General features: G+C 41.5%; 1 protein-coding gene and 1 long non-coding RNA gene across 6 annotated transcripts in view; one reads left to right on the forward strand and one right to left on the reverse strand.

The window, feature by feature from the left end:
- Positions 1 to 9,942: 9,942 nt before the first annotated feature.
- The window catches only part of LOC123842827 (growth-regulated protein homolog gamma-like), a 65,482-nt gene continuing 50,261 nt past the window's right edge, over positions 9,943 to 25,163 (forward strand). Inside the window, exons 1-4 of one of the 4 annotated variants that reach the window (XM_064584587.1) lie at positions 9,975 to 10,291; positions 10,396 to 10,519; positions 10,642 to 10,725; positions 11,448 to 11,732. In XM_064584587.1, the coding sequence (XP_064440657.1) occupies positions 10,192 to 10,291; positions 10,396 to 10,519; positions 10,642 to 10,725; positions 11,448 to 11,457 (318 nt within the window). In that variant the 5' untranslated portion in view covers positions 9,975 to 10,191 and the 3' untranslated portion in view covers positions 11,458 to 11,732. Of the gene's footprint in view, positions 10,292 to 10,395; positions 10,520 to 10,641; positions 10,726 to 11,447; positions 11,733 to 25,163 lie in introns of those variants that run through there. The other 3 variants (XM_064584583.1, XM_064584585.1, XM_064584586.1) reach the window with 3 other exon arrangements.
- LOC135363597 (uncharacterized) overlaps positions 19,093 to 25,163 on the reverse strand; it is a 69,606-nt gene continuing 63,535 nt past the window's right edge. For both annotated transcript variants that reach the window (XR_010409422.1, XR_010409421.1), the window contains exon 5: positions 19,093 to 19,327. This is a non-coding gene — a long non-coding RNA (uncharacterized LOC135363597). The remainder of the gene's footprint in view (positions 19,328 to 25,163) is intronic.

Raw genomic sequence — 25,163 nt, forward strand, 5'->3', positions numbered from 1 at the left:
CTTAGCATGAGAAGGCCCGTAGTAGCCTAATGCTATGTCACAATGCGTATGCCATTCACCTCGCTTCATCTCATTATGTAGGCCTGTTACCCTCTCACATCATCACAAGAAGTAGGATGAGTACAATACAATATTTTAAGAGAGAGACCACATTCAGATAACTTCTATTACAATATATTGTTCCAATTTTTCTATTTTGTTAATTGTTGTTAATCTCTTACTGTGACTAATTTATAAGTTAAAGTTTATCACAGTTATGTATATATTAGGGAAAACATAGTATATATAGGGTTCAGTAGTATCCGCCATTTCAGGCGACCACAGAAGGTCCTGGAACACATCCTTGGTGGTTAAGGGCGGGCTACTGTGTTTAAGAAAAAAGTTTGACGTGACAGATACAAGTTGTATTTTTCCATTCGAGGTAACAACTAAAAGAAAATCAAATAACAAAACCACAGTGTTTATCACAGAGCGTATCTATAAAATATTCGGGAGATCTGCTGGTTGGAGGCCTGGCACAACTGTTTATCTAGTAAAGAAAACAAGGACAAGAAATAAACTTTGGATGTAACCTCGTGAAATATTTATGTCTTTGCTGAGGCAGAGCCATGGGAATTATGCTATTATTAGGCAGTGTTGTGATGAGAGGTAGTAAATCTTGATGGCAGAGTAGTCATCAAGCAGATTGGAGCAGTCAGCTCTTACTTATCAGCTGTGTTGGAGAATCGGTGAACTATTTTTGCAATAATTCTAGGGATGAAGACAGGATCAATTGGGGAAAAGGGGAATAAAGCAGTGTATATCTATCTCCAACTGAATAATCATTAGACTGCACTGTGATCATTTATCTGTTTCTTCCTTTAGATCAGGGAATAAGGGTCTTGCCTCTTCTCTTTATTCCCACTTCCAGAAAAATGCCTAATAGAGCGGGTGTTAAATAAATGTTGGTTGATGTTTATTAACTACATGAAGGGGAGCAGGAAGGTAGTTAGTACCATAAAGCAATGGTACAGTTGGGGGCTGGACAAGGCCCCTTGTCAAGAGAAAGTGGGTGGAACATGAAGGACTCTATTTTCCCACACCTGACTTTGTTAGGCTCAGAGATTTCACCAAATTATTCATAGACATTATAACACATTCAACGCCATTTACCCTCTAGATGATTTTTATGACTTTTTAGTTAGAGTCACATCTATAACTATTAGGGAAACTGCTAAGAGTTCCCCTCATCTGTCCATCCACAGCCTTCCAGCACACACAGATGCTATAATATGTACTCATTAAACATGATTTGACTGCAGATATTCACATTCGATGTGCAACATACACATATGTAAAGTACAGACAACCAAGCCATCCTTTCTCCACGTCTACCATAATTCCCACCATATCTAATTGGATCTCATATTTCCTTAATGTCCTCAACTACTTCAGAAGTGTCAATCAACAAACTAGCTCAGTCGTACACCAATAGAGTCACCCCTTTGAAGGAAGTATCATGCAGAATCCTCTGCCTCCAAGATTACCTGAGTATATGGACAGAGTCTAGAAGGCAAAAATAAAAACAAAACGTATCTGGCCAAAAAATTGGGAGATAATGAGTATTGGAAAATACTGTGGACAGCATGCTCAGTATCTAGTTTTTAAGATGATTAATATTTCCTACTTGAAATCTGTATCTTTATGCTATGCATTTTCTTTTGCGATTTATACATTCATTTTTGGCTTCCTAAATTTGGTTTCCATAATATGATAAGGTCATAAGAGTGTTGTCATCTCCAAGACAGCTTTCTTATGTGATTATTTCTAAGAAAAGTATTCTCATTTCCTTATTCTTTTGCAATTTTGGCAATCCTGTATTTCTTCCTGTTACACTATATGATCATGATGCCATTGATTTAGTGAGTAGACAGTTCAGGAAACAATTTTAGAAAATGGAGATAAAAAGCAATTTATAAAACATTTTAAAATCCAATTAACCTCAAAAAAACTGACAAAAACTAATATATCAAATGGTTCTCAGTGTTAACTGAATGATTTTAAGTATTTGTAGACTGATTATATCATCAGATGATCATGCCGGGAACAGAAAACTAAGTGATCCAGATCTTCCATTGCAGAAGAAAGCGGACAGGCTAAATAAATTTATGTTAGAAACTGAACTTTATCCAATTTCATCTCTCCTACTGTAGCTATCACTGAACCTTACATACGGAGATGAACCAAAAAATATATGGGGTAAATAGCTATTATCCATTCACTTCCTGCCCAGATCTTGCACCTTTAATTAGATGGACCTGCCCATATACCATGAGGCAGATGGCCCATAAAGACCAAACATACTATCCCGTTCCATTTGTGGCAGTCAAACTGGACTTCCTTTGCTCAATTCCTGATATCGTTTGGGTGCTCTGGCTTTGAATATATTTGTAGGTCCTACTTGTGTTCTTTGGACATGTTGGCAGACCATTGCCTCAGAACTTTCTAGAGACTTTAGTTCAGACTCATTTCTCTGGCTGCCTCAGGTACGATACTCTTCCTCAACTCTTTCACTGTAATTCAAATTCTGGCTCATCTGCGTTCACCTATGTCCCCAGAAAGGTTGATGCTGAGTGGTCAAAATAGGCAAATGGAAGGAAATCTAGGCTGTTCCCAATCCTTCAAGGATGATTGCCTGATGTTCCGACCTCAGGACACATTTGTTACATACAACAGTGGCCTGGAACCATTTATTCATGCAATGTCTCAACAAACATTGGTTGAATGCTTTGTATGGATGGTACTTGTACTGGAGATGGGGACACAAAGAGAAATGAGATATGATAGCTTCTTTTCAGAGTGGGAGTATGTAAACCAGTGGTTCCCAACAACACGATCTGTAGCCAAAGGACCAACTCTTGTTATGAACTTTCTGATGGAAGTGGCATTTGAAATAGCTCCTGAGCCATGGAGGCCAGGCCATGCCTATCTGCCTGCTCTATCTCTCTGGACTCCCTGCTTCAATGGTAAACTCCAACTTAGAAAATCAACTGTTTACTTTTGTAGTTGTGTCATACCACACTGCTTCCAGCTTCCATGCCTTCGCTTATTTGGTCCTCCTTTTCTGGAATGGGTTCCCTACTCACTCACCTTAAATGGCACCGTCCTCCAAAATGTTTTCTCTGATCGCTCCCACCCTTCCAAGAAAGGGAATCAGATGCCCCCTTTCTCTAAGTGCCTATAAAGCTTTGTGCTTTGGGGCACCTGGGTGGCTCAGTTGGTTGAGAGATCGAGCCTAGCACTTGGTGCAGAGTCTGCTTGAGATTCTCTGTCTCCCTCTCCTCTGCCTCTCCTCCTGCTCTCCCTCTCTCTCAAAATACATAAATAGCACCTTAAAAAAAAAGAAAAAGCTCTATGCATTGCTAAGTATCATGGACCCCCAGACAACTCCATATCTTTTTTTTCTTACTCCTATAGATTGTGAGTTTGGTGTGACAGAAAATGTCTTTTCCCTCTGTGTAGCTTAATTTATTTCTTAGCTTATAAGTAGTAGATAAATGTTGAAGGAATGAATGGATAAGTGGATTAGAAATAGAGAAGTAGAGCTACTTGTGTTGGCAAGTTATCTCTAGCAGAAATGTGGAAGATGAAAAGTATTGAGCCAGACTATTCACTGGTAAGAAACAGACATCTAATTTAAATGGCATGAAAGAAAGAAAGAAAGAAAGAAAGAAAGAAAGAAAGAAAGAAAGAAAGAAAGAAAGAAAGAAAGAAAGAAAGAGAAAGAAAGAAAGAAGGAAAGAAAGAAAGAAAGAAAGAAGGAAAGAAAGAAGAAAGAGAGAGAAAGAAAGAAAAAGAAAGAAAGAAAGAAAGAAGAAAGAAAGAGAGAGAGAGAAAGAAAAAGAAAGAAAGAAAGAAAGAAAGAAAGAAAGAAGAAAGAGAAAACGAAAGAAAAGAAGGAAGGGAGGGAGGGAGGAAGAAAGGAAGGAAGGGAGGGAGGGAGGGAGGAAGGAAGGGAATGAGGGAGGGAGGGAGGGAGGGAGACTTTGTTGGCTGACATAGCATCCATGAATAAATCAGAGCCACCTGGAGGACATGGGTACCCAAACAATGTCCTTTGTAATTTTTTCCCATTTCATGTGCTTTCCTCTGGGCCAGCTTCATTCTCAGGCAGACTCTCCCCAAGCACTGGCTCACCTCTGGATCCCCTTTTACCAGTTTAGCAGCCCTAGGACGAATTAAGAACTTATTTTTCAATTGTTTCACTAAAAATTCTAGGGGCTGTTTCTCATTTGAACAGGCTTAGGTCACTTGTCCATCTCTGAATCAACCAGCAGGCCTGGAGGGTGGGCCAAGAAATAGTTCATCCCCCTCAACTTCATGGACTGAGAGGGGGCAAATCTAGGATGTGTTACCAGGAAAAAGAGAAAGGGGAGCCCAACATGCCATTTCTGAGGAGACCCGATAGAGAGGCTGACCTATTCCTGGTACACCCTATGCCTTTGGCCTGTAGGGCGGATGAGTTCAGAAATTTAGTGTCATGTTCAGACATCTTCACTCTACCCCCATCAGAGCCGGAGTCATTACCTCAGAAGAGATCATTTGGGGCGATCTAGGAGTAGAGCAGAGCTACTCTGCCCTTTCCTGCTGGCCAACCAGCATGATAGTTCTCAGGCTGGAGCAGTGGTTCAGCCTTGGTGCCCCCCACAAAGCAGAACCTGAGTCATCAGCCTGCCACACAGGGTGATTTATTTGGGCAAAATGTTCCCAAGGTTGGGACTGAAGAACTGGGAAGAGTGAAATAGAGTGTAGGCATCTGGGGTTTAGCCCTCCTGGGGCTCCTGTGAGAAGCCATGCAGAATATCTGCCTAAAACATGACAGAGGAGGAAGTAGTTATCATTGCCTCTTCTTCCTTATTGGCAAGAGATTTTCCACCGCAGTGACGGAGAAACTTTGGGGCAGGAAGTCACCTGGTGCGGCCGAGGGGAGGAGGTGTAAGTTTACACCTGCGTGCGCTTGGTTGCTGCTGCTGTCATGACCAGGGCAAAGCAGTGAGCCCAGAGGCTGTGAACGTCCTGGATTTTATTAATTGTCAATTCCGAAAGATTTATAATAATTACAGGGGGCAAATGGAATTTAACCACCAAAGCATCCCTTTTTAAAAGGCTCTTCCATTTCCTTAGGAGTTGTTGCTTCTACTGGCTTAAAGAATGTGCATAAGAAGTTGGTGTTCAGGGGCGTCTGGGTGGTTCAGTTGGTTGGGCAACTGCCTTTGGCTCAGGCCATGATCCCAGAGTCCGGGGATCGAGTCCCGCATGGGGATCCCTGCTCAGTGCGGAGTCTGCTTCTCCCTCTGACCCTCTCCCCTCTTTTTTTTTTATTTAAGATTTTATTTATTTATTTGACAGGGAGGGACACAGCCAGAGAGGTAACACAAGCAGGGGGAGTGGGAGAGGGAGAAGCAGGCCTCCCGCGGAGCAGGGAGCCTGATGGGGGGCTCAAACCCAGGATCCTGGGATCATGAGCTGACCTGAAGGCAGACGCTTATCGACTGAGCCACCCAGGTGCCCCAGATCCTCTCCGCTCTTAAGCTCTCTCTCTCTCAAATAAATAAATAAAATCTTAAAAAACAAAAACAAACAGACAAAAAAACTTGGTGTTTAACTCTTGCAGAAGTAATCAGCTTGGAGAGGTACATGTTCAAACAAGAGATTGAACTTGTTTATTGTAGTAGGCTACAGCAGTCCTGTGCTTATAAACATTTCTGCATTTTGGTTGAGAAAGATTTCATGGATTTAAGTGGCATATTAAAGAAAAAATAACAAACAATAAGAAACCTTTCCTTTTTACTTCATTTCCAAAAAACAAGAGATGTGAAGTCCTTCCTGGAAGTCAAATTCTATACAATCTGCAAGTGTTAACTGCTTCTTAACGTGCTTCATTTGGTCCCATTTTTTGGCAGCTTCTGTAGATAAGTTGGAGTTCTGATATCCCTGAACGCCCTCATTTACGTCAGTTTTGGGTTGGGTCTAGAGATCATTACAGCAAACGCTTTCTGTTTTTCTTTAATTACATGAAATTGAGAGATTTGCACAGCATGATTGGTGCTGAAGTCAAACTCTTTAAGCCTATAAAACATGACGAAGTGTCCAAACTGGAGCTGCGGATAGTTCAGATTTTCATATCTGAGCAAATATGAACTCAACAAAAATTCATTTTTTTTCTCTAGGAAGCTAACAGTAAAGCATGCACACCCACTGATTTCATTTGGGTGGTATTCTAAATGGATTTAGAAAGAGCAACTTTTTAAAAAAACAACCTTTTTATTTTGAAGTAATTTTAAATTGACAAAATTGGTAAAAATAGTAGTTTCCTGTACTCTTCACTCAGTTTCCCCTTTTGCAAACACTTTACCTTAACAGGGTACTCTTGCCAAAGCGAAGAAACCAACATTGGCACATTCTTATTAATGAAAACTCCAGACTCCCCCGGACTTCACCAGGTTTTCCACTCACTGTCCTTTCTGGTCCAGACTCATCTCAGGTTACCATACTGTTCGTTGTCACCTCTCATACTTCCCTCTGAACTATGACCGTTTCTGAGTCTTTCCTTATTTTTCATGACCTTGACATTTTTGAAGAGTTCTAGTCAGCTATTTGATATTCCTCAATTTAAGTTTGAAGGATGTTTTTTTCATGGTTAGCCTAGAGTTATGAACTTTTGGGGAAAATACCAAAGAGTTGAAGTGCTCCTTTCATCACATTATAGCAGGAGGCACATGATATCCACTTAACACCACATTACACCATTAACCTTCATCCTTTAGTTAAGGGGATGTTTGTCAGATTTCTGCATGGTCAAGTGACTAGTTTCTCAGAATTGGACAGTTTAAGAAAGTACAACAAGCTATATGATGAACAAGTTACAACAGGAGAGTTATGCTGTAGAGTGAAACAAAACTATGCAGCTATAAGATTGTTTTGCTGTGTTTGAATATTAGAAAAATTCAGCTAGGGGAATAACAAAGTTTTAAAATTTTTATTATTTTTATTTATTATTATTATTATTATTATTATTATTATTATTATATTTAGAGAGAGTGAGTGCATGGGTCAGGGGAAGGGCAGAGGGAGAGGGAGGAAAGAATCTTAAGCCTGCTCCAGGCACTGCAAAGAGCCTGATGTGGGACTTGATCTCACCACCCTGAGATCATGACCTGAGCAGAAATCAAGAGTCTGATGCTTAACCGACTGAGCCACTCAGGTGTCCAAACAAAACAGATTTTTTTTTTAAATCATTCCTTTCTAGAAATTCTTAACCATATATCACAGAGCATCTTTATCATAGCATAATGGTTAAAAGCCATTCTCTTTGAGTTTGAGTCCCAGGTTCAACATCTTGTGGTTTTGGGAAAGTTACTTCACCTCTCTTCACCTTAGTTTCTATATTTGTAAACTTAAAGCCCCATAAAGATAATCTTAAAGTTCCATATCTACTTCACAGGGTTGTTTGGAAGATTGAATGTGTTAATATTTGTAGAACTCTTAGAAGAACACCTACAATTTGCACAAAATAAACATGCTGTGCGTTGGGGTGGGTGCACTGGCTTAGTAATTTGCTCATGGTATGTGGCAACTAAAAGGAAGTGGCCTGTTTCATATTTACTCAAATTCTGTAAACTCATCTTTGTTACCTACTATGTTTGTTGAAGAAAACAGCGAATTTCAGTGATTTTCTTAAAGTTTGTTCTGTAGAACAAACAAAAGAGAGATTATAGGAAAAATAATCTCTTCATGCCTTTCTGATTCTATAAACTTCATAAAATGAGCCTGTTTTACATGTACAAGGAAAAAACAAAGCAACACATCTTTCAAATTTTAAAGAATATTTTTGGATTTTTGAGCCAGTTTCCCATCAAATCCCAGAAAACAATTTATAATGAGAAGAGAACCACACAGACTCAATTATTCATAAGCTAGCCACATATTTACAACTTTTTCTCACTTCTTACTGCTTAACACAAATTTTAATCTTTTAATTTCCCTCATTTTCCCTCTCAGGATCATACTGATAAAGGCTAGAATGTCTTTAAAGGTAGGCATTCATTTTGTAAATCTTTTCCAACCAATGAGATGGAGAGTAGGTCAAACTCCTTTTATAGATGAAGTGATTGAAAATAGGACTACAGTGGGGCGCCTGTGTGGCTCAGTCCCTTAAGCATCTGCCTTCAGCTCAGGTCTTGGGATCCAGCCCTGCATGGGCTCCATGCTCAGCAGGGAGTCTGCTGCTCCCTCTCCCTCTGCTGCTCCCCCTGCTTGTGCTCTCTCTCTCTGTCAAATAAATAAAAGAAATCTTACCAAAAAAAAGAAAGGAAAAGAAAAGAAAAAAGAAAGAAAGAAAGAAAAAGAAAATAAGACTACAAAATAAATCAGTGGCAGATCTCAACAGTAAAATTTTTTTAAAATCCCATGTAAGGGTGTCTCCTAGTAGAGTACAGATGTGCCTTCCTAATACAGAAAATTTTAAATGTGAAGAGAAAAATTGGGAAGTGAACCTTTCTATTACAATTTTTTTTTCTTTATGAAAGGATTTACAACAGGTTGAGTTTCTGTTTCGGCAATGCTGGGAAAAGCTATCTCACTTAAGGAACATTTATAAAGCGCTTAATCTGTGCTGGCTCTCACAAATGTTGACTCATTTCTGATAATTACCTTGGGGTAGACAAAGAAATGTTTAACAACTTGCAGGTGAAAGGTGGCAACCGGAGGTAAGCAGTTTCGCTACTACGTGCAGGCTTATTCACTAAACTAGGCTGCCTGGAGCCTGGCTCCTAGACACCCACACCTGGGCCAGAAGCCATTGCCATCTGCCCCCTCCACCTCCCGCTCCCCCTTCCACCCCAACCCCACCCCCCACCCCCCACCCCGGCCCCACGCTTCCTATCGCATTCCATGCCTCCAAGAGGTCTGAATCCACCCCAGAGAATTATTACACTTAAGCCCTCTATACCTAATATTGAATTAGTAAGAGTTCTCTAAAGCTTCTGGTGAAAAAATAGTAAAGGTGTCAGGTTCAAAGACTGAAATTCCTAGTCAGAAAACAGAGACATGTCATTGTTGCTAGAGAAAGGGGGACGAACACTGAAGGCCCCATAGTAAATGGAACGGGATTTTGAGCGTGATTGGCGGTTCATGCTTCATCCGCACACAACAGGACCAAGGGTGTTACACAGTAGGTACCCACTCTCTGGGGACCATGTGCTATTTTGTCCAGGGATGGAACAGAAAGGGAGAATTCCGCGAGCCTGCGGGACTAGCCCCTCTGCAGCTTCAGACTGGCCGCCAGTCCGGTATTTCATAGATCAAATCTGAATCCCTCCTGCATTTGGAAAAGGAGATCTCCCCGGAATTCGGGGAGTTCCAATATTTCAGAGGGAAGAAGGAAGTGCAGCAGGATACAGAAAAAAGAGATCATGTTACGGTCAACTCTCACTTAAAAAATCAACCCTGGAATCCACTTTAGACACTGATCCTTATTCCCACCAAATGGAAAACATGACCAAGATGATCTAAGTGTGAGTTGAGAATATACAAGAGAAACAGGTTGAACATTCTTCTCTGGAATCTGAGAAGCTATTTTTGACAGACTTCATTTCAGGTGTATGGAATATGCAAAACGAAATTTAGAGACAGAATATATAGAAATAAAGGATAGACAGTTAAGCAAAATTTGCCCCCTCACCGTCCTTAATTCCCCCCAAAACTGATAACTAAAGAGACATAACTCTCCCTCTGAAGCTGTGGTGCCACCCTTGTCGGGGGCTCACAGATCCGCCTCCGGCTCCTGGCCGGGCCACCGGGGATCGCTGGGCGCCCACGGCGCCCCCTGCAGGCTGTAGCTGCAGCGTGACGGCCCCTCGCGCCTCCTATGGGGACTCCGCAGGAAGGAGAAGGTCCCCGACTCGCAGGGACATGCGGGTGGCCGGGCGGGTCCCCCTTCACCGCGGGGGCGGGGCCGCGCTGTCCTTTCCGACCCCGAAGCGACGTGCGGTGCCGGGAATTCCCCCGGCCCCGGGGCTGCTCACTTCCCCGCGCCCACCGGGGATAAAAGCGGTTCTCCCGGCTCCGGGAGCCACAGACTCCGCTCCGCCAGCTCGCGCTCCAGCTCGCCCGCTCCAGGCCCCGCCGCCCCGACTCTCCGAGCTGAGCCCCATGGCCCGCGCCGCCACCGCCGCCGCACCCCGCGCTCTCCGGCTCCTCGGCGCCGCGCTGCTGCTCCTGCTGCTGGTCCCCGCCGGCCGCCGCGCCGCAGGTGCGACTCGGCGCCCCCAGCCCACGGGCGGGACGGGGGCGGGGGGGGGTGCTCTGGGCGCCCACCCTGGGGTCGTCCGCTAACCCGCTCTGTTCTCCCCGCAGGTGCGCCCGTGGTCGCCGAGCTGCGCTGCCAGTGCTTGCAGACCTTGCAGGGAATTCACCTCAAGAACATCCAGAACGTCAAGGTGACGCCCCGGGGACCCCACTGCGCCCAAACCGAAGTCATGTAAGTGACACCCCACACCGCTGCGGCTGCTCGCGTCCTTGTGGCCCCCACCGCCCCGATGCCCCCCGGCCCCCCGCCCAGCCCCACCTCCGGCCAACGCGGATTCTGCCTTCTCCCTGCAGAGCCACTCTCAAGAATGGGCAGGAGGTTTGTCTCAACCCCGAAGCCCCCATGGTCAAGAAAATCATCAACAAGATGCTAAACAAGTGAGTTGTGCTTTTTGTCCACACGTGGGACTAGAGTCATTGGTCACACATCCTGACAAATGCCTCCGGACATTTTTACCAAGGAAACCCAGGGTTTAGCTGAAGGACTGAAAATCATTATTATTTCACAATGAACTCTGCTAGTAAGATCCTTCATCTGTTCTGGTGCCAGAAGGCTATTTCCAGTGCCCTCCATCCCCATGCAAATGAGTGTGGGTAAACCTGCTTTCATTAGAATTCTTATTGGTGTTGGTCAGTTATATTAAAAAGTTTTCCACCTGTTAAAAAACAGAGGCACCCCCCTCCCCAATTCCTTCTAGACTTCACATCTGAAAATCAGAACCCTTGGTTTTCTGCAACATAGGCCCTAAACTTAGAGGTGAAGAGCAGACACTTCGTAGTGACACCACACTGGGAACAAATCTGGATTCTATCACCTATTAGCCATGTGACTCAAGGACAATTATTATTATTATTAATTATTATCATCATCATCTAAAGCTTCAGTTAGGCCCCACAGGCCCCACCTGCATTCCTAAATAAAAGCATCCAAGAGCTTAGAGTTCTCTGCTGCACAACATAGGGAGTAGCCTTTTGATGCCAGGCAAGGGAAACTAGATTCAGAAAACTCTGGAACCTCGGGGTCAGACAGGAGAAGAGCGCTGTGCAGGCAGATTCCCTGAGCAGCTATTAAGGATGACATTTTTCTCATTATTGGGCAGCTCCAACTGACCAGAGGAAGGAGGAAACTGATTGGTGGCTGAATACCTGAATCAGGCCCCGCCCTTACGGGAACCCAAGAGGAATCATCCGTTCCCAATGCCACCTCCGCTGGGCCTAATATGTTTGAGCATCTCCTAGGAGAGTTCTTCTGTTTATTTATTTATTTATTGGTTGGTTGGTTTTCAAAGATTTCCATGTTAATATTTTATATATAAAGTAATTAGGATGTAATTGAATCTATTTGTGCACTGTACCACTATTTTTATTGTTTATTTTATGTTAAACCCAACTTAGTTCAACCCTGATTCTTATCTAATTTGAAGGTAAAAGGCTTGCAAATATTCTCCAATCATTAAGTTAATACTTCTGAGGGGCCCACAGCATTGCCAGCCACTGTGACTGAGGCTGGGGCAAGAGGGGGGTTCAAGCAAATAGAGAGTGAGGTCATTGTCAGTTTGAGGAATATATGTGTACATCTATTTTTGTAATTGTTTAAAAGAATGTCAGCTATTATTTATTGAAATAATTTCACAGTATGTGGTCAACATTTCTCATGTTGAAGCTTTAGGAACTACAATGTTCTAAATATCCTTTGGACATTTTATGTCTTTCTTGTAAGGCATAATGCCTTGTTTAGTGTTAATTACGTGGTGTTTCTCTATGTCTTCTAACAGAGAGGTTCAAATATTCATTGTTGTTTTTGCAAAGAACTTGAAAATAAAGTACTTCAAAGTAAAAAAAAAAATGTTTGCTTCATTTAGGGGAAAAAGGCTATCTGTACTGGACAAGCTGATGATTTACACCAATATTCCTTGACCTTTTAAAAAAAATTTTCTTCCTGGACATTCAGTTTGCTACACAGAGAAATGGAACTATAATTTATGCTTAACTTTATCTGACGGTAGCTGTCACTCCCCTTGAGTTTCACAAACCCAAGAATGTGCTTTTCCAAAGTGTGGGCTTCGCTCGGCCCCTCAGTGTGAGAGTCACTGATATATATTGCTGTTTTTTGATAAGGAGCTCCTTTCCACACTAATACTCAATCTTCTCTCCTCAAAAACACTTACATTCTTATAGCAATCTTAACAGGGACTCTCATTTTGTTGCTTTTGCTAAATGATTTTTCAGTTACTGACAATTTAACAAAGCTGGCAGTGAAATGGTGGTAAAGTAGATTTTTCCTTCAAAACTCAAATAATTTGTGTCACTCAGAGAAACACAAAGAGTGAGTGGCTGAGTACTTCACTTATGAAAAGATCTAATTGACATTTGGGTTCAATTTTCTAACCTTTATTTATTAGTAACAACACTCAGTTTAATGTTACTCCAATTCTTGATATCAATTTGTCAAATAGAATAGTTTTAAGATTTGAGTGCCTTAGTTCTCATCATTCCTGGCACAGTTTTTCTGGAACCTGATAGATTGTCTAGCCTGAGAAAGTCCTTTGGAACTTGATATTCAACACTGCCCCGGGATGATACCAACACCAAGACAGAAACAAAATTTGTATGTAAAGAGAGGAAAGATCCCTATAATCTGAAACCGCACTCCAAACCTGAAAAGGAAGAATGTGGATGTGCGGAGTGTGCTTGTCCCTGAGTCGGGACTCATTCAGGAAATCCTGAGCCTTGGGTAAAAGCCTTCAGCAGAGGCAAGAAGGCAGGGCTGGCCCCCTCAATACTTGAGATCAGGTTCGAGTTTGCCCAAGCAGCTGGGTAAATAAGGACTCCACGTAGCGAGAAACAACCTCTGTGAGCTTTTTTTTCATAAAGTTAAAAATGGTAACCTCTTTATAACTCTAATGTTACTAGTTATCAATGAGATAAGAAGGAAGAAAATTTGTGAATGGTACAGAAGTAAGTAAATGTCAGCCATTCTAGCAGCTCCACAAATTCCAGCATTCACTCCCTAACCTAACCCCAAGTCACGGGACACTGGAAATTATTTATAAGGGGAACACCAAGGGCTCAGTCAAACCCTCACACCTAAGAGAAGTCCTTACATTCAAACGCTGGCTTGAGCTTGCTCTACTGGCCACTGAGCTCTTGTCAATAAGGACCATGCAGCTTAGAAAGGAGAAAGGAGATGTTCTGTTCATATGGTGGTTAAGGACATAGGTTTCAAAGAATCAGATAGATTTTGGATAAATTCCCAAAGTTCCAGCTCTATAACTTGTTGACTGTGTGCTCTTGGGCATGTTTCTTGACTTCACCAGCCTCATTTCCCCTGCTATAGAATGGAGATAATAACGTAATACACTTGCTGAAGTTTTAGCAGGGATTAAACTTTATCAATGGCTCCAGAAATCTGCCATTGGTCCTCAGGCCAATTCCATGGACATTGTTTCAGTGTCTGTCCTGGATCAAGTGGATATGTACTATACTTTTCACACCATATGGCCCTGAGACTTGGCAAGTACAAGGCAGTCTCTTACTGAGAGTGTTAGGGCAGGAGATGGGACACAAGGGTGTGTGAGGTGGTGGACATGAAGTGAAGTGGGGAAAGGTTATTGGGTGACAGAGCCCAACTTCCAAAAGTCATCAGCAGGAAATAGCAATGGCAACACCGACTGAAGTTTCTTGAGCAATGTTACCAAAGGAGCTAAACCCAGAAAGGAGGAAATATGGCTGATCCTATTATGTCATTATGAGTCCTTCTTTTGAATGCTATTGAGATGTCCTCGCAGGATTTCCAGACACGACTGGAAAGACCCTGGGGGATGGAGGAGGTAGCAAACCTGCGATAGTATAATGGGGCAATCCAGAATAACAGGTGATACTGTTTCTCTTTTTTTTCTGACTACCCACACAAATAATAAGGGGAAGATCTTATCTCATCTTCACCATTCATGCCCCACTCCGTATTTTCTTCACTTACCAATGACTTCCACAGTTGCTGTGGGACAGCATCTATCCTTGCTGACAACTTCCCAACTCAAGCTCATCTATCCTTCTGATCCTCTTCCTGAGGGCTCTCTCCATTTGGGCGTGGGGAGGAGGGGAAAGGCAGAGAGAGTTTGTTTAGCTCAGAGGCAGGATGACCTGTGATTTAATGCCCTCAGAGGCCAGCTCATTGAGAGGCAGGAGTTAGTGGATGAATATTCTATTTTCCAGTCCCTTGGTTGGACAATTCTAGAAATTACACTATATGTGTGTGCATGTGCACGTGCGTGTGGGTGTGTGTTTTAAGAGGAACTCTTTTCTACCTTGCTACTCAATTTTATCTCTTCAAAAACATTTACATTCTTATAGCTACCTTAACAAGGACTTTCATTTCATTGCTTTGCTAAATGATTTATTTATAAATATATTTATTATATATATGCTTTCCACCTCTCTCTTCATTATGTTCACATTTTCTGTTAAATCCTTGAGCATATTGGCGTGCCTGGGTGGCTTAGTCGGTTAAGCATCCGACTCTTGATTTTGAATTCAGGGTCATGGGATCCAGTCCCCATTGGGCTTGCATTCAGTGGGGAGTTGGCTTGAGATTCTCTCTCTTTCCTGCTCCCCCACCAAGCTTTCTCTCTCTCTCTGTCTCTAAAATAAATAAATAAATTCTTTAAAAATATCCTTGAGCATATTTATAATAACTAGTTTAAAATCCTTGTCTATTAATTCTATCATTCTGTCCTTTTTATTTCTATTGACTGATCTCCACCCCCCCACCCCATTATGGATCATGTTTTTCTTCCTGGCATATGTAGTAATTTTTTATTGGATGCAGGAAATTCTGAATCTTATGTTGTTGAGTGTCAAGATTTTGTTTTCTTCCTTTAGAATCTTGGTCTCTGTTATGGCAGCCTGTTAAGTTACCGGAGAATCAGCTTGATCTTTTTGTAGGCTTGTTTGGAAGATTTATTAGGATGATCTAGAGAGAGTTCTTTTCCCCAAGTTTTGTTTAGCTGTACTACTAGATCATGCCCTTTCTGTGTCTCTGCTGAATGCCCTGAGTGCTTACAACGTGCCTTCACTCTAAGAAGTCCAACCTCAAACATCTACCCACCCCATGTAGTCTAAGAATTGCTCAGCTTACAGATATCTGGCCACTCTCTGCTTGACCCGGTGGACTTTCACCTTATGCATGTGACTTAGTATTGATCAGAGAGACCCAATGGAACCTCAATGAGGATTTCCAGAGCTCTATTTTCCTCCGTGGATCTCTCCTTTCTGCAACCCTACTCCATAACTTGTAGTCACCTCAGTTTCCCTGCCCTCCAAGACCCAGAAATTCCAGCTTAACATCCACCTACCTGAATTCAATTCTCTGTCTCCTCAACTCAGCAAAATCACTGTGCTCTGCTTGGGATCTCCCTCCCTGCACAATGATCCAGAATTGTTCCAGCAAAAAAACCAGGGTGATCATGAACCTAATCTTCTTTGTTTCCTTTTCTCAGGGATCCTAGTCTTCTGCTGCTTGTTATTCCAATGTCTAAGAGCAGTTGTTCAATGTTTTCCATCACGTTTTCTAGTTGTTTATGGCAGGAGGTTAGGACTGTTCCCTTTTATTTCAATATGGCTGGAAATGAAAGTCTCAATGGGACAATTCTGAGGAATATTTTACAAGATTTCTCAGAGGCTCCATAGCAAGATTAATCTTATAGTGGTAGCCCATTTATTACATAGACCTTATTAGTGTTTTTTTTCTTCCCTAGCCCACATTCCCCCATTCCTTCACTTGCTCTTTTTTTTTTTAAGATTTTATTTATTTATTTCAGAGAGAGAGTACACAAGCTGGGGAAGACAGGCAGAGGGAGAGGGAGAAGCAGACTCCCTGCTGAGCAGGGAGCCTGACGTGGGGCTCAATCTCAGGACCCTGAGATCATGACCTGAGTTGAAGGCAGATGCTTAACCAACTGAGCCACCCAGGTACCCCTCACTTGCTCTTGTGATTCTTTCCAAGCTAAACTATTGCACACAAGTCTCAGTATCAATATCTGCTTTCAGGAGAACTTGGTCACTTGGATTCCCCAGATGGATTCCCCAGAAGTTAGATTTCAGTGCTAGGGCTCGTGTACAACTATTTTATTAAGGAGTACATTCCCAGAGAATCAGGAGGTAGGAAAATGTGAAGTGGGGCAGGGAAGAAGTCAAAACCTGGAAATTGGATCCGTAAGGCCCTAAAATGGGTCTGGGGGGAAACCGTCTACCAAACCCACATTCAGGACCTTATCTTCCCCTGTGAAGAGGATGATGTGCCTATTGACATTCTGTCCTCAAAATTAAAATTGATAAATATTTTCTTTTTTTTTTTAAAGATTTTATTTATTTATTTGAGAGAGAGAGAATGAGAGACAGAGAGCATGAGAGGGAGGAAGGTCAGAGGGAGAAGCAGACTCCCTGCCAAGCAGGGAGCCCGATGCGGGACTCGATCCCAGGACTCCAGGATCATGACCTGAGCTGAAGGCAGTCGCTTAACCAACTGAGCCACCCAGGCGCCCAAATATTTTCTTTTTTAAGTGAGAATTAGTTGGGATTGTTTTTTTGGCTTTCAATAGTTTCCTGAAAAAAAAAAAAAAACCCATATAGTTTGGAGAAGAATAGACAAGTTGCACACTAAAACCGGGAACCGATCTTTTAGCAGCCAGGTAGGAGTTTAGTTCAAAACCTGAGAGATCATGGGGTGCCTGGGTGGTTCAGTCGTTAAGCATCTTCCTTTGGCTCAGGTCATGATCCCAGGGTCCTGGGATCGAGCCCCGCATCGAGCCTCGCATCGGGCTCCCTGCTCGGTGGGAAACCTGCCTCTCCCTCTCCCATTCCCCTGCTTGTGTTCCCTCTCTCGCTGTGTCTCTCTCTGTCAAATAAATAAATAAAATAAAACAAAACAAACAAACAAACAAAACCTGAGAGATCACACAAAAAATCAATTCTTTCATTTTATAGATGACACTATGGAGGCTCAGAGACCACCAAGGAATTACCAAATGTCACAGAACTGTCCTATTTCACAACGGGTTAAGACTCAGCTTTCTGATATTTAGTACAGGACTATTTTCACTAACTAGATCATTATTAAATTTCTTTAGTTTTTGTTCTAGGGTTGGCTTTCTAAAATGTGTAGAACCCGTCTCAGGGTACTAAATAATAGCTAGTAGTCCATCCATACCACAAGCTTCTGTAAGGTATTCTAAAGAAAGCACGATGAATATTGTAGCCAAACAATTTGAAGTAAAAAACGGGTTCAGCCACATTATGTGATCTGCAAAGTTACTCTCTCAGTTATCTATCACCTCCCCAAAATGTAGTGGCTTAAAGCAACAACCATTTCATCCCGCTTCATGACCCTGTAGGTCATCAGTTTGGGCGAAGTGTTCTTCTGATGGTCTCTGCTGGGTCATTCATGGGGCTGCAGTCATCTGTGGCTTGAGCACGACTGACTTGCTCGCTTGTGTGGTGCTTGGTGTTGGCTGTTGGCTGGGCTTCATGTCTCTAGTGGATGAGCTTGGCCCTCTTCTTATGGTGCAGCAGCTTTGCAGGAGGGCAGGAGTAGAAGCTCCTAATGTTCTCACGTTTTTCTTCCCCTTTATTTTTTTATTCAAATGTAATTAACATGTAGTGTTATATTAGTTTTGGGTATACAATAAAGTAATAAAGTGATTCAACAATTCTATACATTCCTTAGTGCTCAGCATGATATCCCCTCAAGGGTTCTGGAATTTTTGTTTTGAAATATCCATATCACTTCTACCACATTCTACTGCCCAAAGCAATATCAGCACAGGGTCAAGGGGTTTGGGAAATAAATTCCACTTCTTGAAGTGAGGATCTGTTAAAAATTTACAGCTCTTTTTAATCTTTCATAATTATTTAACCTCCCTGGAATATTTGATTTTCTCATCTGTAAGATAGAAACATCCCTGGTCAAGTTTCCAGATAATACACAAAAAGGTCATAGAGTTGTATTGACACAAAGCAGAACTCAATAAATGGTTGTTACTACCATTATATTTTGTTGTACCTCTGTTAGGGTAGGTAAATATTTTGAAGAAAGAAACATAAGATTATGGTTAAAAATGGGATTTTTTTTTTTTTTTTGGTGACTTGCATGTGTGTACAGGTCTCAGGTGTGTGTGAAAATTCAACTAATAAAATAGATCATCTATAAAACTTTAGAAGCTGACAATCAGAGCATTTTAAACAATCTAGATCCAATTCTACATTAATTGTGCTCCAGATCAGGCAGAGATTTTAGTAGTTCTAGAATGAGAGACCCACATTTGATAAGGAAGATCTCTGGATCTTTATCACTATTTCTTTAACAAATTCCTTAACAGCCATGATGTCTAAGCCTGTTTTTGAAGTTTTGGGAAACTAAATTATTTTGAATCTTTCGATAGTTGATTATCTCATCTTTGTATTATCTTATTCTCACCATAATATCTAGACACAGCATTTCACTTGGTAAAGATGGAAAATAAAACTCAAAGAAATCAAGTTTGCATCTGAATGGTGTTTCTAACTGATCTGCAGCTTTTTGGTTTCTATAAAGGCCAATATCTGATTAGTCCATTGAATGTTGTCAAATTATTAAAACTTACCTGATTTTGAGATTGGAATCACTTTTTTCTCTTTCTTAATATGCCAAGACCTTTGTCTTGGTCTGTCCATGCTATTATAACAAAATACAATGGACTTGTGGCTTATAAACAACAGAAATTTATTTCTCACAATTCTGGAAGCTGGAAGTCTGAGATCAAGGTGCCACTATGGTTAAAGAAGGGCTTCTTCTGTGTCATAGACTGGTCTTGTATCACCTGGCAGGAGGGGCAAGGTTCTGGTGTCTCTTTTACAAAGTCACTAATGCCATTCGAGGGTTCCATCTTCATGACCTAATTACCCCATCTTCTAATACCATCACCTTGGGGCTTAGGATTCAAACCTGTAAATTTTGAGGAGAAGCAAACATTCAGACCATAGCAACCCTTTGTAAACCTGAGCTCTTGTGCATTTCTCTGGAATATTTGTCAGCCTTTAGCTGTGATGAACTTCTTTTCGTCTTGAACAACTCCAATGTGACTTCCCCAGTGAATTCTCCCACCCCCCCCACCCACTCTCCCCTCCCAGTCCCCCCTCCTCTGCATGCAGAGAACCTCGGGTTTACATCTAACTTAACATAGATCACCTTCTAGTTTTGTCTATTTACATGTTTGTCTCCAAACAGTCTGTGAATTCCTCAAGAGCAAAAACTCAGTTTTTATTCTTTGACTATTTAATGTCCAACAAAGGCCTTGGCAGGTAACAGATGTTCAATGACAATTGTCAAAAGAAAAGACCTTATTTAAGCTAGGTTTACCTTCAAACTATATCAGCCCTTAAAGAAGCACTAATTCTTCAGTTAAATGCTGTTATGGGTTGAATTGTGTCCCCCCACAGCCACTCCCCAAATTCATAGGTTAAAGTTCGAACCTCCAGTACCACATATGGAGGTAGCGTCTTCACAGAGGCCACCAAATTAAAGTGAGATCATTAGGGTGGCCCTAACCCAACATGACTGGTGTTCTTATAAAGAGGGAAAATTTGGAGATAGATAAGCACACAGGGAGAACACCATGTGAAGATGAAGACAACCATCTATAAGCCAAGGAGAAAGGCTTATAGGGAGGGAAGGAAAGCTCCTTCCCTCCCTGCCCCAGAAAGAACCAACTCTACCAACACCATGGTCCATTGGAATGGGTTGTGGGCTTCTAGCCTCCAGAATTTCAAGACAAAACATTTTTCTTGTCTAAGCCACCCAGGCTGTGGTTCTTGTTATGACAGCATGAGGAGAGTAACGTCAATGCTTTGATATTTGATTTGTTAATGCAAAAAAATGTGGTCAGTGTGGAATAATAATTAAGGTCATTTATAAAACTACTTAAGGAAAAAGTTCATAGTTCACTGTTACTTGCTTCAAGCCCATTACAGCTGCTGCCTTCAAACCACAAGCAAACTGTAATTTGCTATTTTTGACAGGACAAGGGTTATTAGAGTCTGAACTTCAGTTTCTTTGTAGGTTACTTAAAGGTGGAATTGGAGCTTGGCAGATTCTATTATCACCTTGAGTGGAATTATGCAAAGAGGTACAAACACCAGAAGCAAATACTTGCAGAGGAAAAAGCATTTTAATTACTTACTTTGTACAAGCATGACCTTTAGAAAGTGTATAGGCATTCCTTTGACTCCATTCTTTAAGTCCCCGGTAACTAACTGGCATTGAACTCTTCAGGATTATGCAGTTTCCCTCCCCAGGAAATAATAGGTTCATCTCTCCTTTCAATAAATTTCCATCCTGCTCCCAAACCTCAGCCCTCCTCCAAATAAAACAAAGCTTGAAAAACAAACCCCATTTCCTTATCCACTTGTGACAAGCACACTACTTAATAAGCTGCTACTTTCATTCTTCAGTGGGGAGAGAGTGCACGAACAACAAAAAATTCTCAGAGCTACAGAAGGCACATAGAAGAGGGCTGCCTTGTTTCCACCATTCAGACAAAGGTCAAGATTGAGCGCAGTCATGGCTGCCAAGAGCCCACAGACACTCCTGCTGGCTGTCCTTGTCCTGAGCATCTTTGGTAAAGCAGCTAAAGATTTATATTCTCCTTTGCAAAATTTAGCAAAGATTCCAGATCTTAGAGATTCTATTTAGCATTGAGCAAAATGGAAAAGCTGTAAAATTAAAACCTAAGCAGAACATATGTTTAGATTGTGGAGTGTCAAAGAATTTCTTGTTGAGGTAATTTTAAAAATTTTAACTTCTTAGAAGATATGTAACTGTAAGGGTCTGTGCTTGTCCTACTAGAGATAACCACAGGAGCATTCCTGCAAATAGGTTTATTTATTTGTTTATTCTAACGATGGTAGGCAGATGGGAATTGCCACTTTCTTTTCTTTTTTTTTTTTTTTTTAAGATTTTATTTATTTATTTGACAGAAAGAGACACAGCGAGAGAGGGAACACAAGTAGGGGGAGTGGGAGAGGGAGAAGCAGGCTCCCCGCAGAGCAGGGAGCCCGATGCGGGACTCGATCCCAGGACTGTGGGATCATGACCTGAGCTGAAGGCAGTCGCTTAACCAACTGAGCCACCCAGGCACCCGGGAATTGCCACTTTCAACTGATAGAATTCACCTAAAATTTTTATGTTTACAACTTTTCATAGGAGGAAATCAAGCTGATTTTTACCACGAAATAAGTTATTTTTTTGACCAGGCATAATTTGAAACAATGAATTATTGGTCTAGTGTACTTAACCATTCTTCATAGCAGATGCTTCGTAAATGTGTGTTGATTATAAATAGAGCAGATGATTAGATTTGTGTGATTGCCTCTCTAACCCTTGCAGTACTTATTTTGTGAACTGAGGGTCCTGCTGTATTGATAATTAAAGGATAAGCATGGGGCTGTCTCTGTTCTCACTCAGGGTTTTGCCATTCTTTTCTTACACAGCCGATCCCTGTGAGGACCAAGAGTTGCGATGTCAGTGTATTCAGACACATTCTGACTTTATTTCTCCTAAATTCTTTACAAATGTCCAATTGATACCTGAAGGTGCTTACTGCAGCAGAAAAGAAATCATGTGAGTAGTAAAGTTGTGGGGGACAACTGAAGCCTCTAGTACCGGGCTTTTCAAAGCTGACATTTGTATTAAAAATGTGCTAGATTGAGAAGACAGGAGACCAGGGCTCTGAGCATTATTCATGCACAGCGTGGGAAAATCACTGTCCAGTGCTCATGTTCTCATTTCTGAAAACATCATGTACCCTCTCCAAAAAGAATAAGCTCTCACGTGGGAACGTGATTTGAGTGGCCTTTGAAGTCAATGAACAGGTACAACGAGCAAAGATACATGGCCTCAGTGAGAATACATGGGTGAATCTTGACTGTCTCGAGATGTCTCTATTAGACACTTGGGGAACACAATAAATCCAGCATGGCCTAGTGGCTCTCAAAGCTGACTTGACAACCTTTCTGAAGCGTCAGCCTAGAAATATAGAGCTTAGAGGCTGGGGGGAACATTTCTGAATTTTACTGAAACTTTTCAAAATTTTGGACTGGATCATACATACTGTTTCGGTTCATTGCTAAGTAACAAGTTAACCACAACTTAGTGGCATAAAATAAACCCATTTATCTCAAAGTTCTGTAAGTCAGTAGTCTAATGGCTTGACTAGGTTCTTTGCTCAGGGTTTCATAAGGCTTAAATTAAGGTGTCAGCAGGGTGGAAGTCTCATCTGGAGTCTTTGGGGGGAATCCACTTCCAAGATTATTTATGTTGTTGGCTGAATTCAGTTCTTTGCAGTTATAGGATTGAGGTATTCAGATTCTTTCTGACCATTGGTTGATGGTCACCTGCAGCTCCTAGAAATTACTCTCAGTTCTTTCCACATAGCTCCTTCTGTATCAGCAGCTGAGAATCTGCCCCATGTTGAACTGATCTCACATTTCAAATCTCTCTTTCTCTTCTGCTACCAGCCAGAGATAACTCTCTGCCTTTAGGACCCATGTGATTACACTGGGCCCACCTGAGTCATCTCTCTTCGGATTAATGTAGTCAACTCATCAGTAACCTTAACTGCATCTGCAAAATCCCTTTGCCATGTAATGTGACATAATCATGGATGTAATATCTCATCATGTTCCTGGAGACCAGAGAGGAAAACTTGGTGGTTCTTCTTAGAATTCTGCCTAACAAGCATACAAAAGACTGTATAAATATATCCACATACAGTTTAAAGATCAGTAATAAACACCCATTCACTTGCCACCCAGGCCAAAATCTGGAACATAATTAGTACATCAGAAGCTTGCACGTGTAAAACACCTATTATGGGCTGAATTGTGTCCTTTCTAAATTTTTTATGTTGAAGTCCTAACACCCAAAAGCTCAGAGTGTGACTGTAATTGGAGATAGGACCTTTAAAGAGGTGCTTAAAGTTAAATGAGGTCACAAGGCTGGGCCTTAATCCAATATGACTGGTGTCCTTATAAGAAGGAGAGACATCAGGAATGCACACACACAAGGAAAAGGCCTGTGAGGACACAGCAAGAAGGTGGCCATCTGCAAGCTAAGGTGAGAGGTTTCAGAAGAAACCAAACCTGCCAATACCTTGACCTTGAACTTATAGCCTCTATAGAGAGATAATAAGTTTCTGTTGTTTAGGCCACCCAGTCTGTGGTATATTGTTATGGCAGACCTAGCAAACTAATAGAACCCCCCCAAAATCATATACCCACCCCACGCTTAGAAATAACTACTATTTGAGCTGTTGCTTCTTGCTTTTTAAATAGTTTTACCATCTGTGTATGAAATCTAAAGCAATTACAATTTTGCCTGTGTTATGAACTGAATGTGTGTTCCCACTCCCAACCCCATATTAAGAGGAGGGGCCTTTGGAAGGTGGTTAGGTGATGAGGATGGGGCCCTCATCACTCATTAATGGGATTAATGCCCTTAAAAAAGAGACCACAGATAGCTCCCTAACCTTCCAACATGTGACAACAGAGTAAGAAGGTGGCCCTCTATGAACCAGGAAGTAGGTTCTCCCCAGACACCAGATCTGTGGCACTTTGATCATGGACTTCCTAACCTCCAGAACTGTGAGAAATAATGTTTGTTGTTTAAACCATCCAGTTGGTGGGGGGTTTTGTTGTTTTCTTGTTTGTTTGTTTGTTTGTTGTTTGTTTATAGGCACCCAAATGAACTAAGACAAACTGCTTTTTTTTTTAACTTAAATTCAAGTCAGTTAACATGTAGTGTATTATTAGTTTCAGAGTAGAGTTTAGTGATTCATCAGTTACATAGAACCCAGTGCTCATCACATCACGTGCCCTCCTTAATGCCCATCACCCAGTTACCCCATCCTCCTACCCCCCTCCCCTCCAGCAACCCTCAGTTTGTTTCCTATAGTTAAGAGTCTCTCATGGTTTGCCTCTCTCTATAAGACAGCCTGCTTTTGAACTTCAGGGCACCATGCTGAATATATTCTTCTGGGACTTTCTTTTATTATTCAATATTTTATTCTGCATACATGCATTCTGACATGTTTAGCTGTAGTTCATTCAATTTAAATGACACAGCATCCCGTCAGAGGAATACTAAATCAATAAATATGAAATTTGCTTCTCCAATCCACTACTGGTGCACATTTGGGTTCTTTCCAGATTTTTGCTATTATCAACATTCTCTATATATGGTTCATGTATATCAGAGTTTCTCTAGGAATTACTTGCTGGGTTTAAGGTTTGCACACCTTTGACCTTACTAGGTTATGCCACATTGTATTACTGTATTAAGGTACCAATGAACACTCCTTCCTACATAAAACCATCTGTTGCTTCATATATTGGCCAATATCTGGTGGTGTTAACCTGATGGGTATATAATGGTATGCTTTAGTTGTTCTCTTAATTTGCATTTATCCATTATTAACGGGGTTGAATATTTTTTCATATGTTTATAAGCATTTGTGTGCCTCCTTTTGTGAAATTTCTGTTCATTTCTTTGCTTCTTTTCCTCCTTGGATACTATCTTTTCCCTATTGGCTCACAGGTATTCTTTATATATTCTGGATATTAATCGCTTGTCAGATTTATGTATAGCAAAGCTCATTTTCCAATTTGTGGTTCTTATTTTCCTTCTTTCTATGGTGTCCTTTCAATTAGTATACTGAGTTAAGCAATATGCTTTTTTTTTCCTGGTTTGCACATTCAGTGTCTTGTTTCAAAAAACTTTCTTCCAC

This window comes from Mirounga angustirostris, unplaced genomic scaffold, assembly GCF_029215605.1.
Source record: "Mirounga angustirostris isolate CCGP_5_RB_7025 unplaced genomic scaffold, mMirAng1.0.hap1 SCAF_2, whole genome shotgun sequence".
NCBI lineage: Eukaryota > Metazoa > Chordata > Mammalia > Carnivora > Phocidae > Mirounga > Mirounga angustirostris.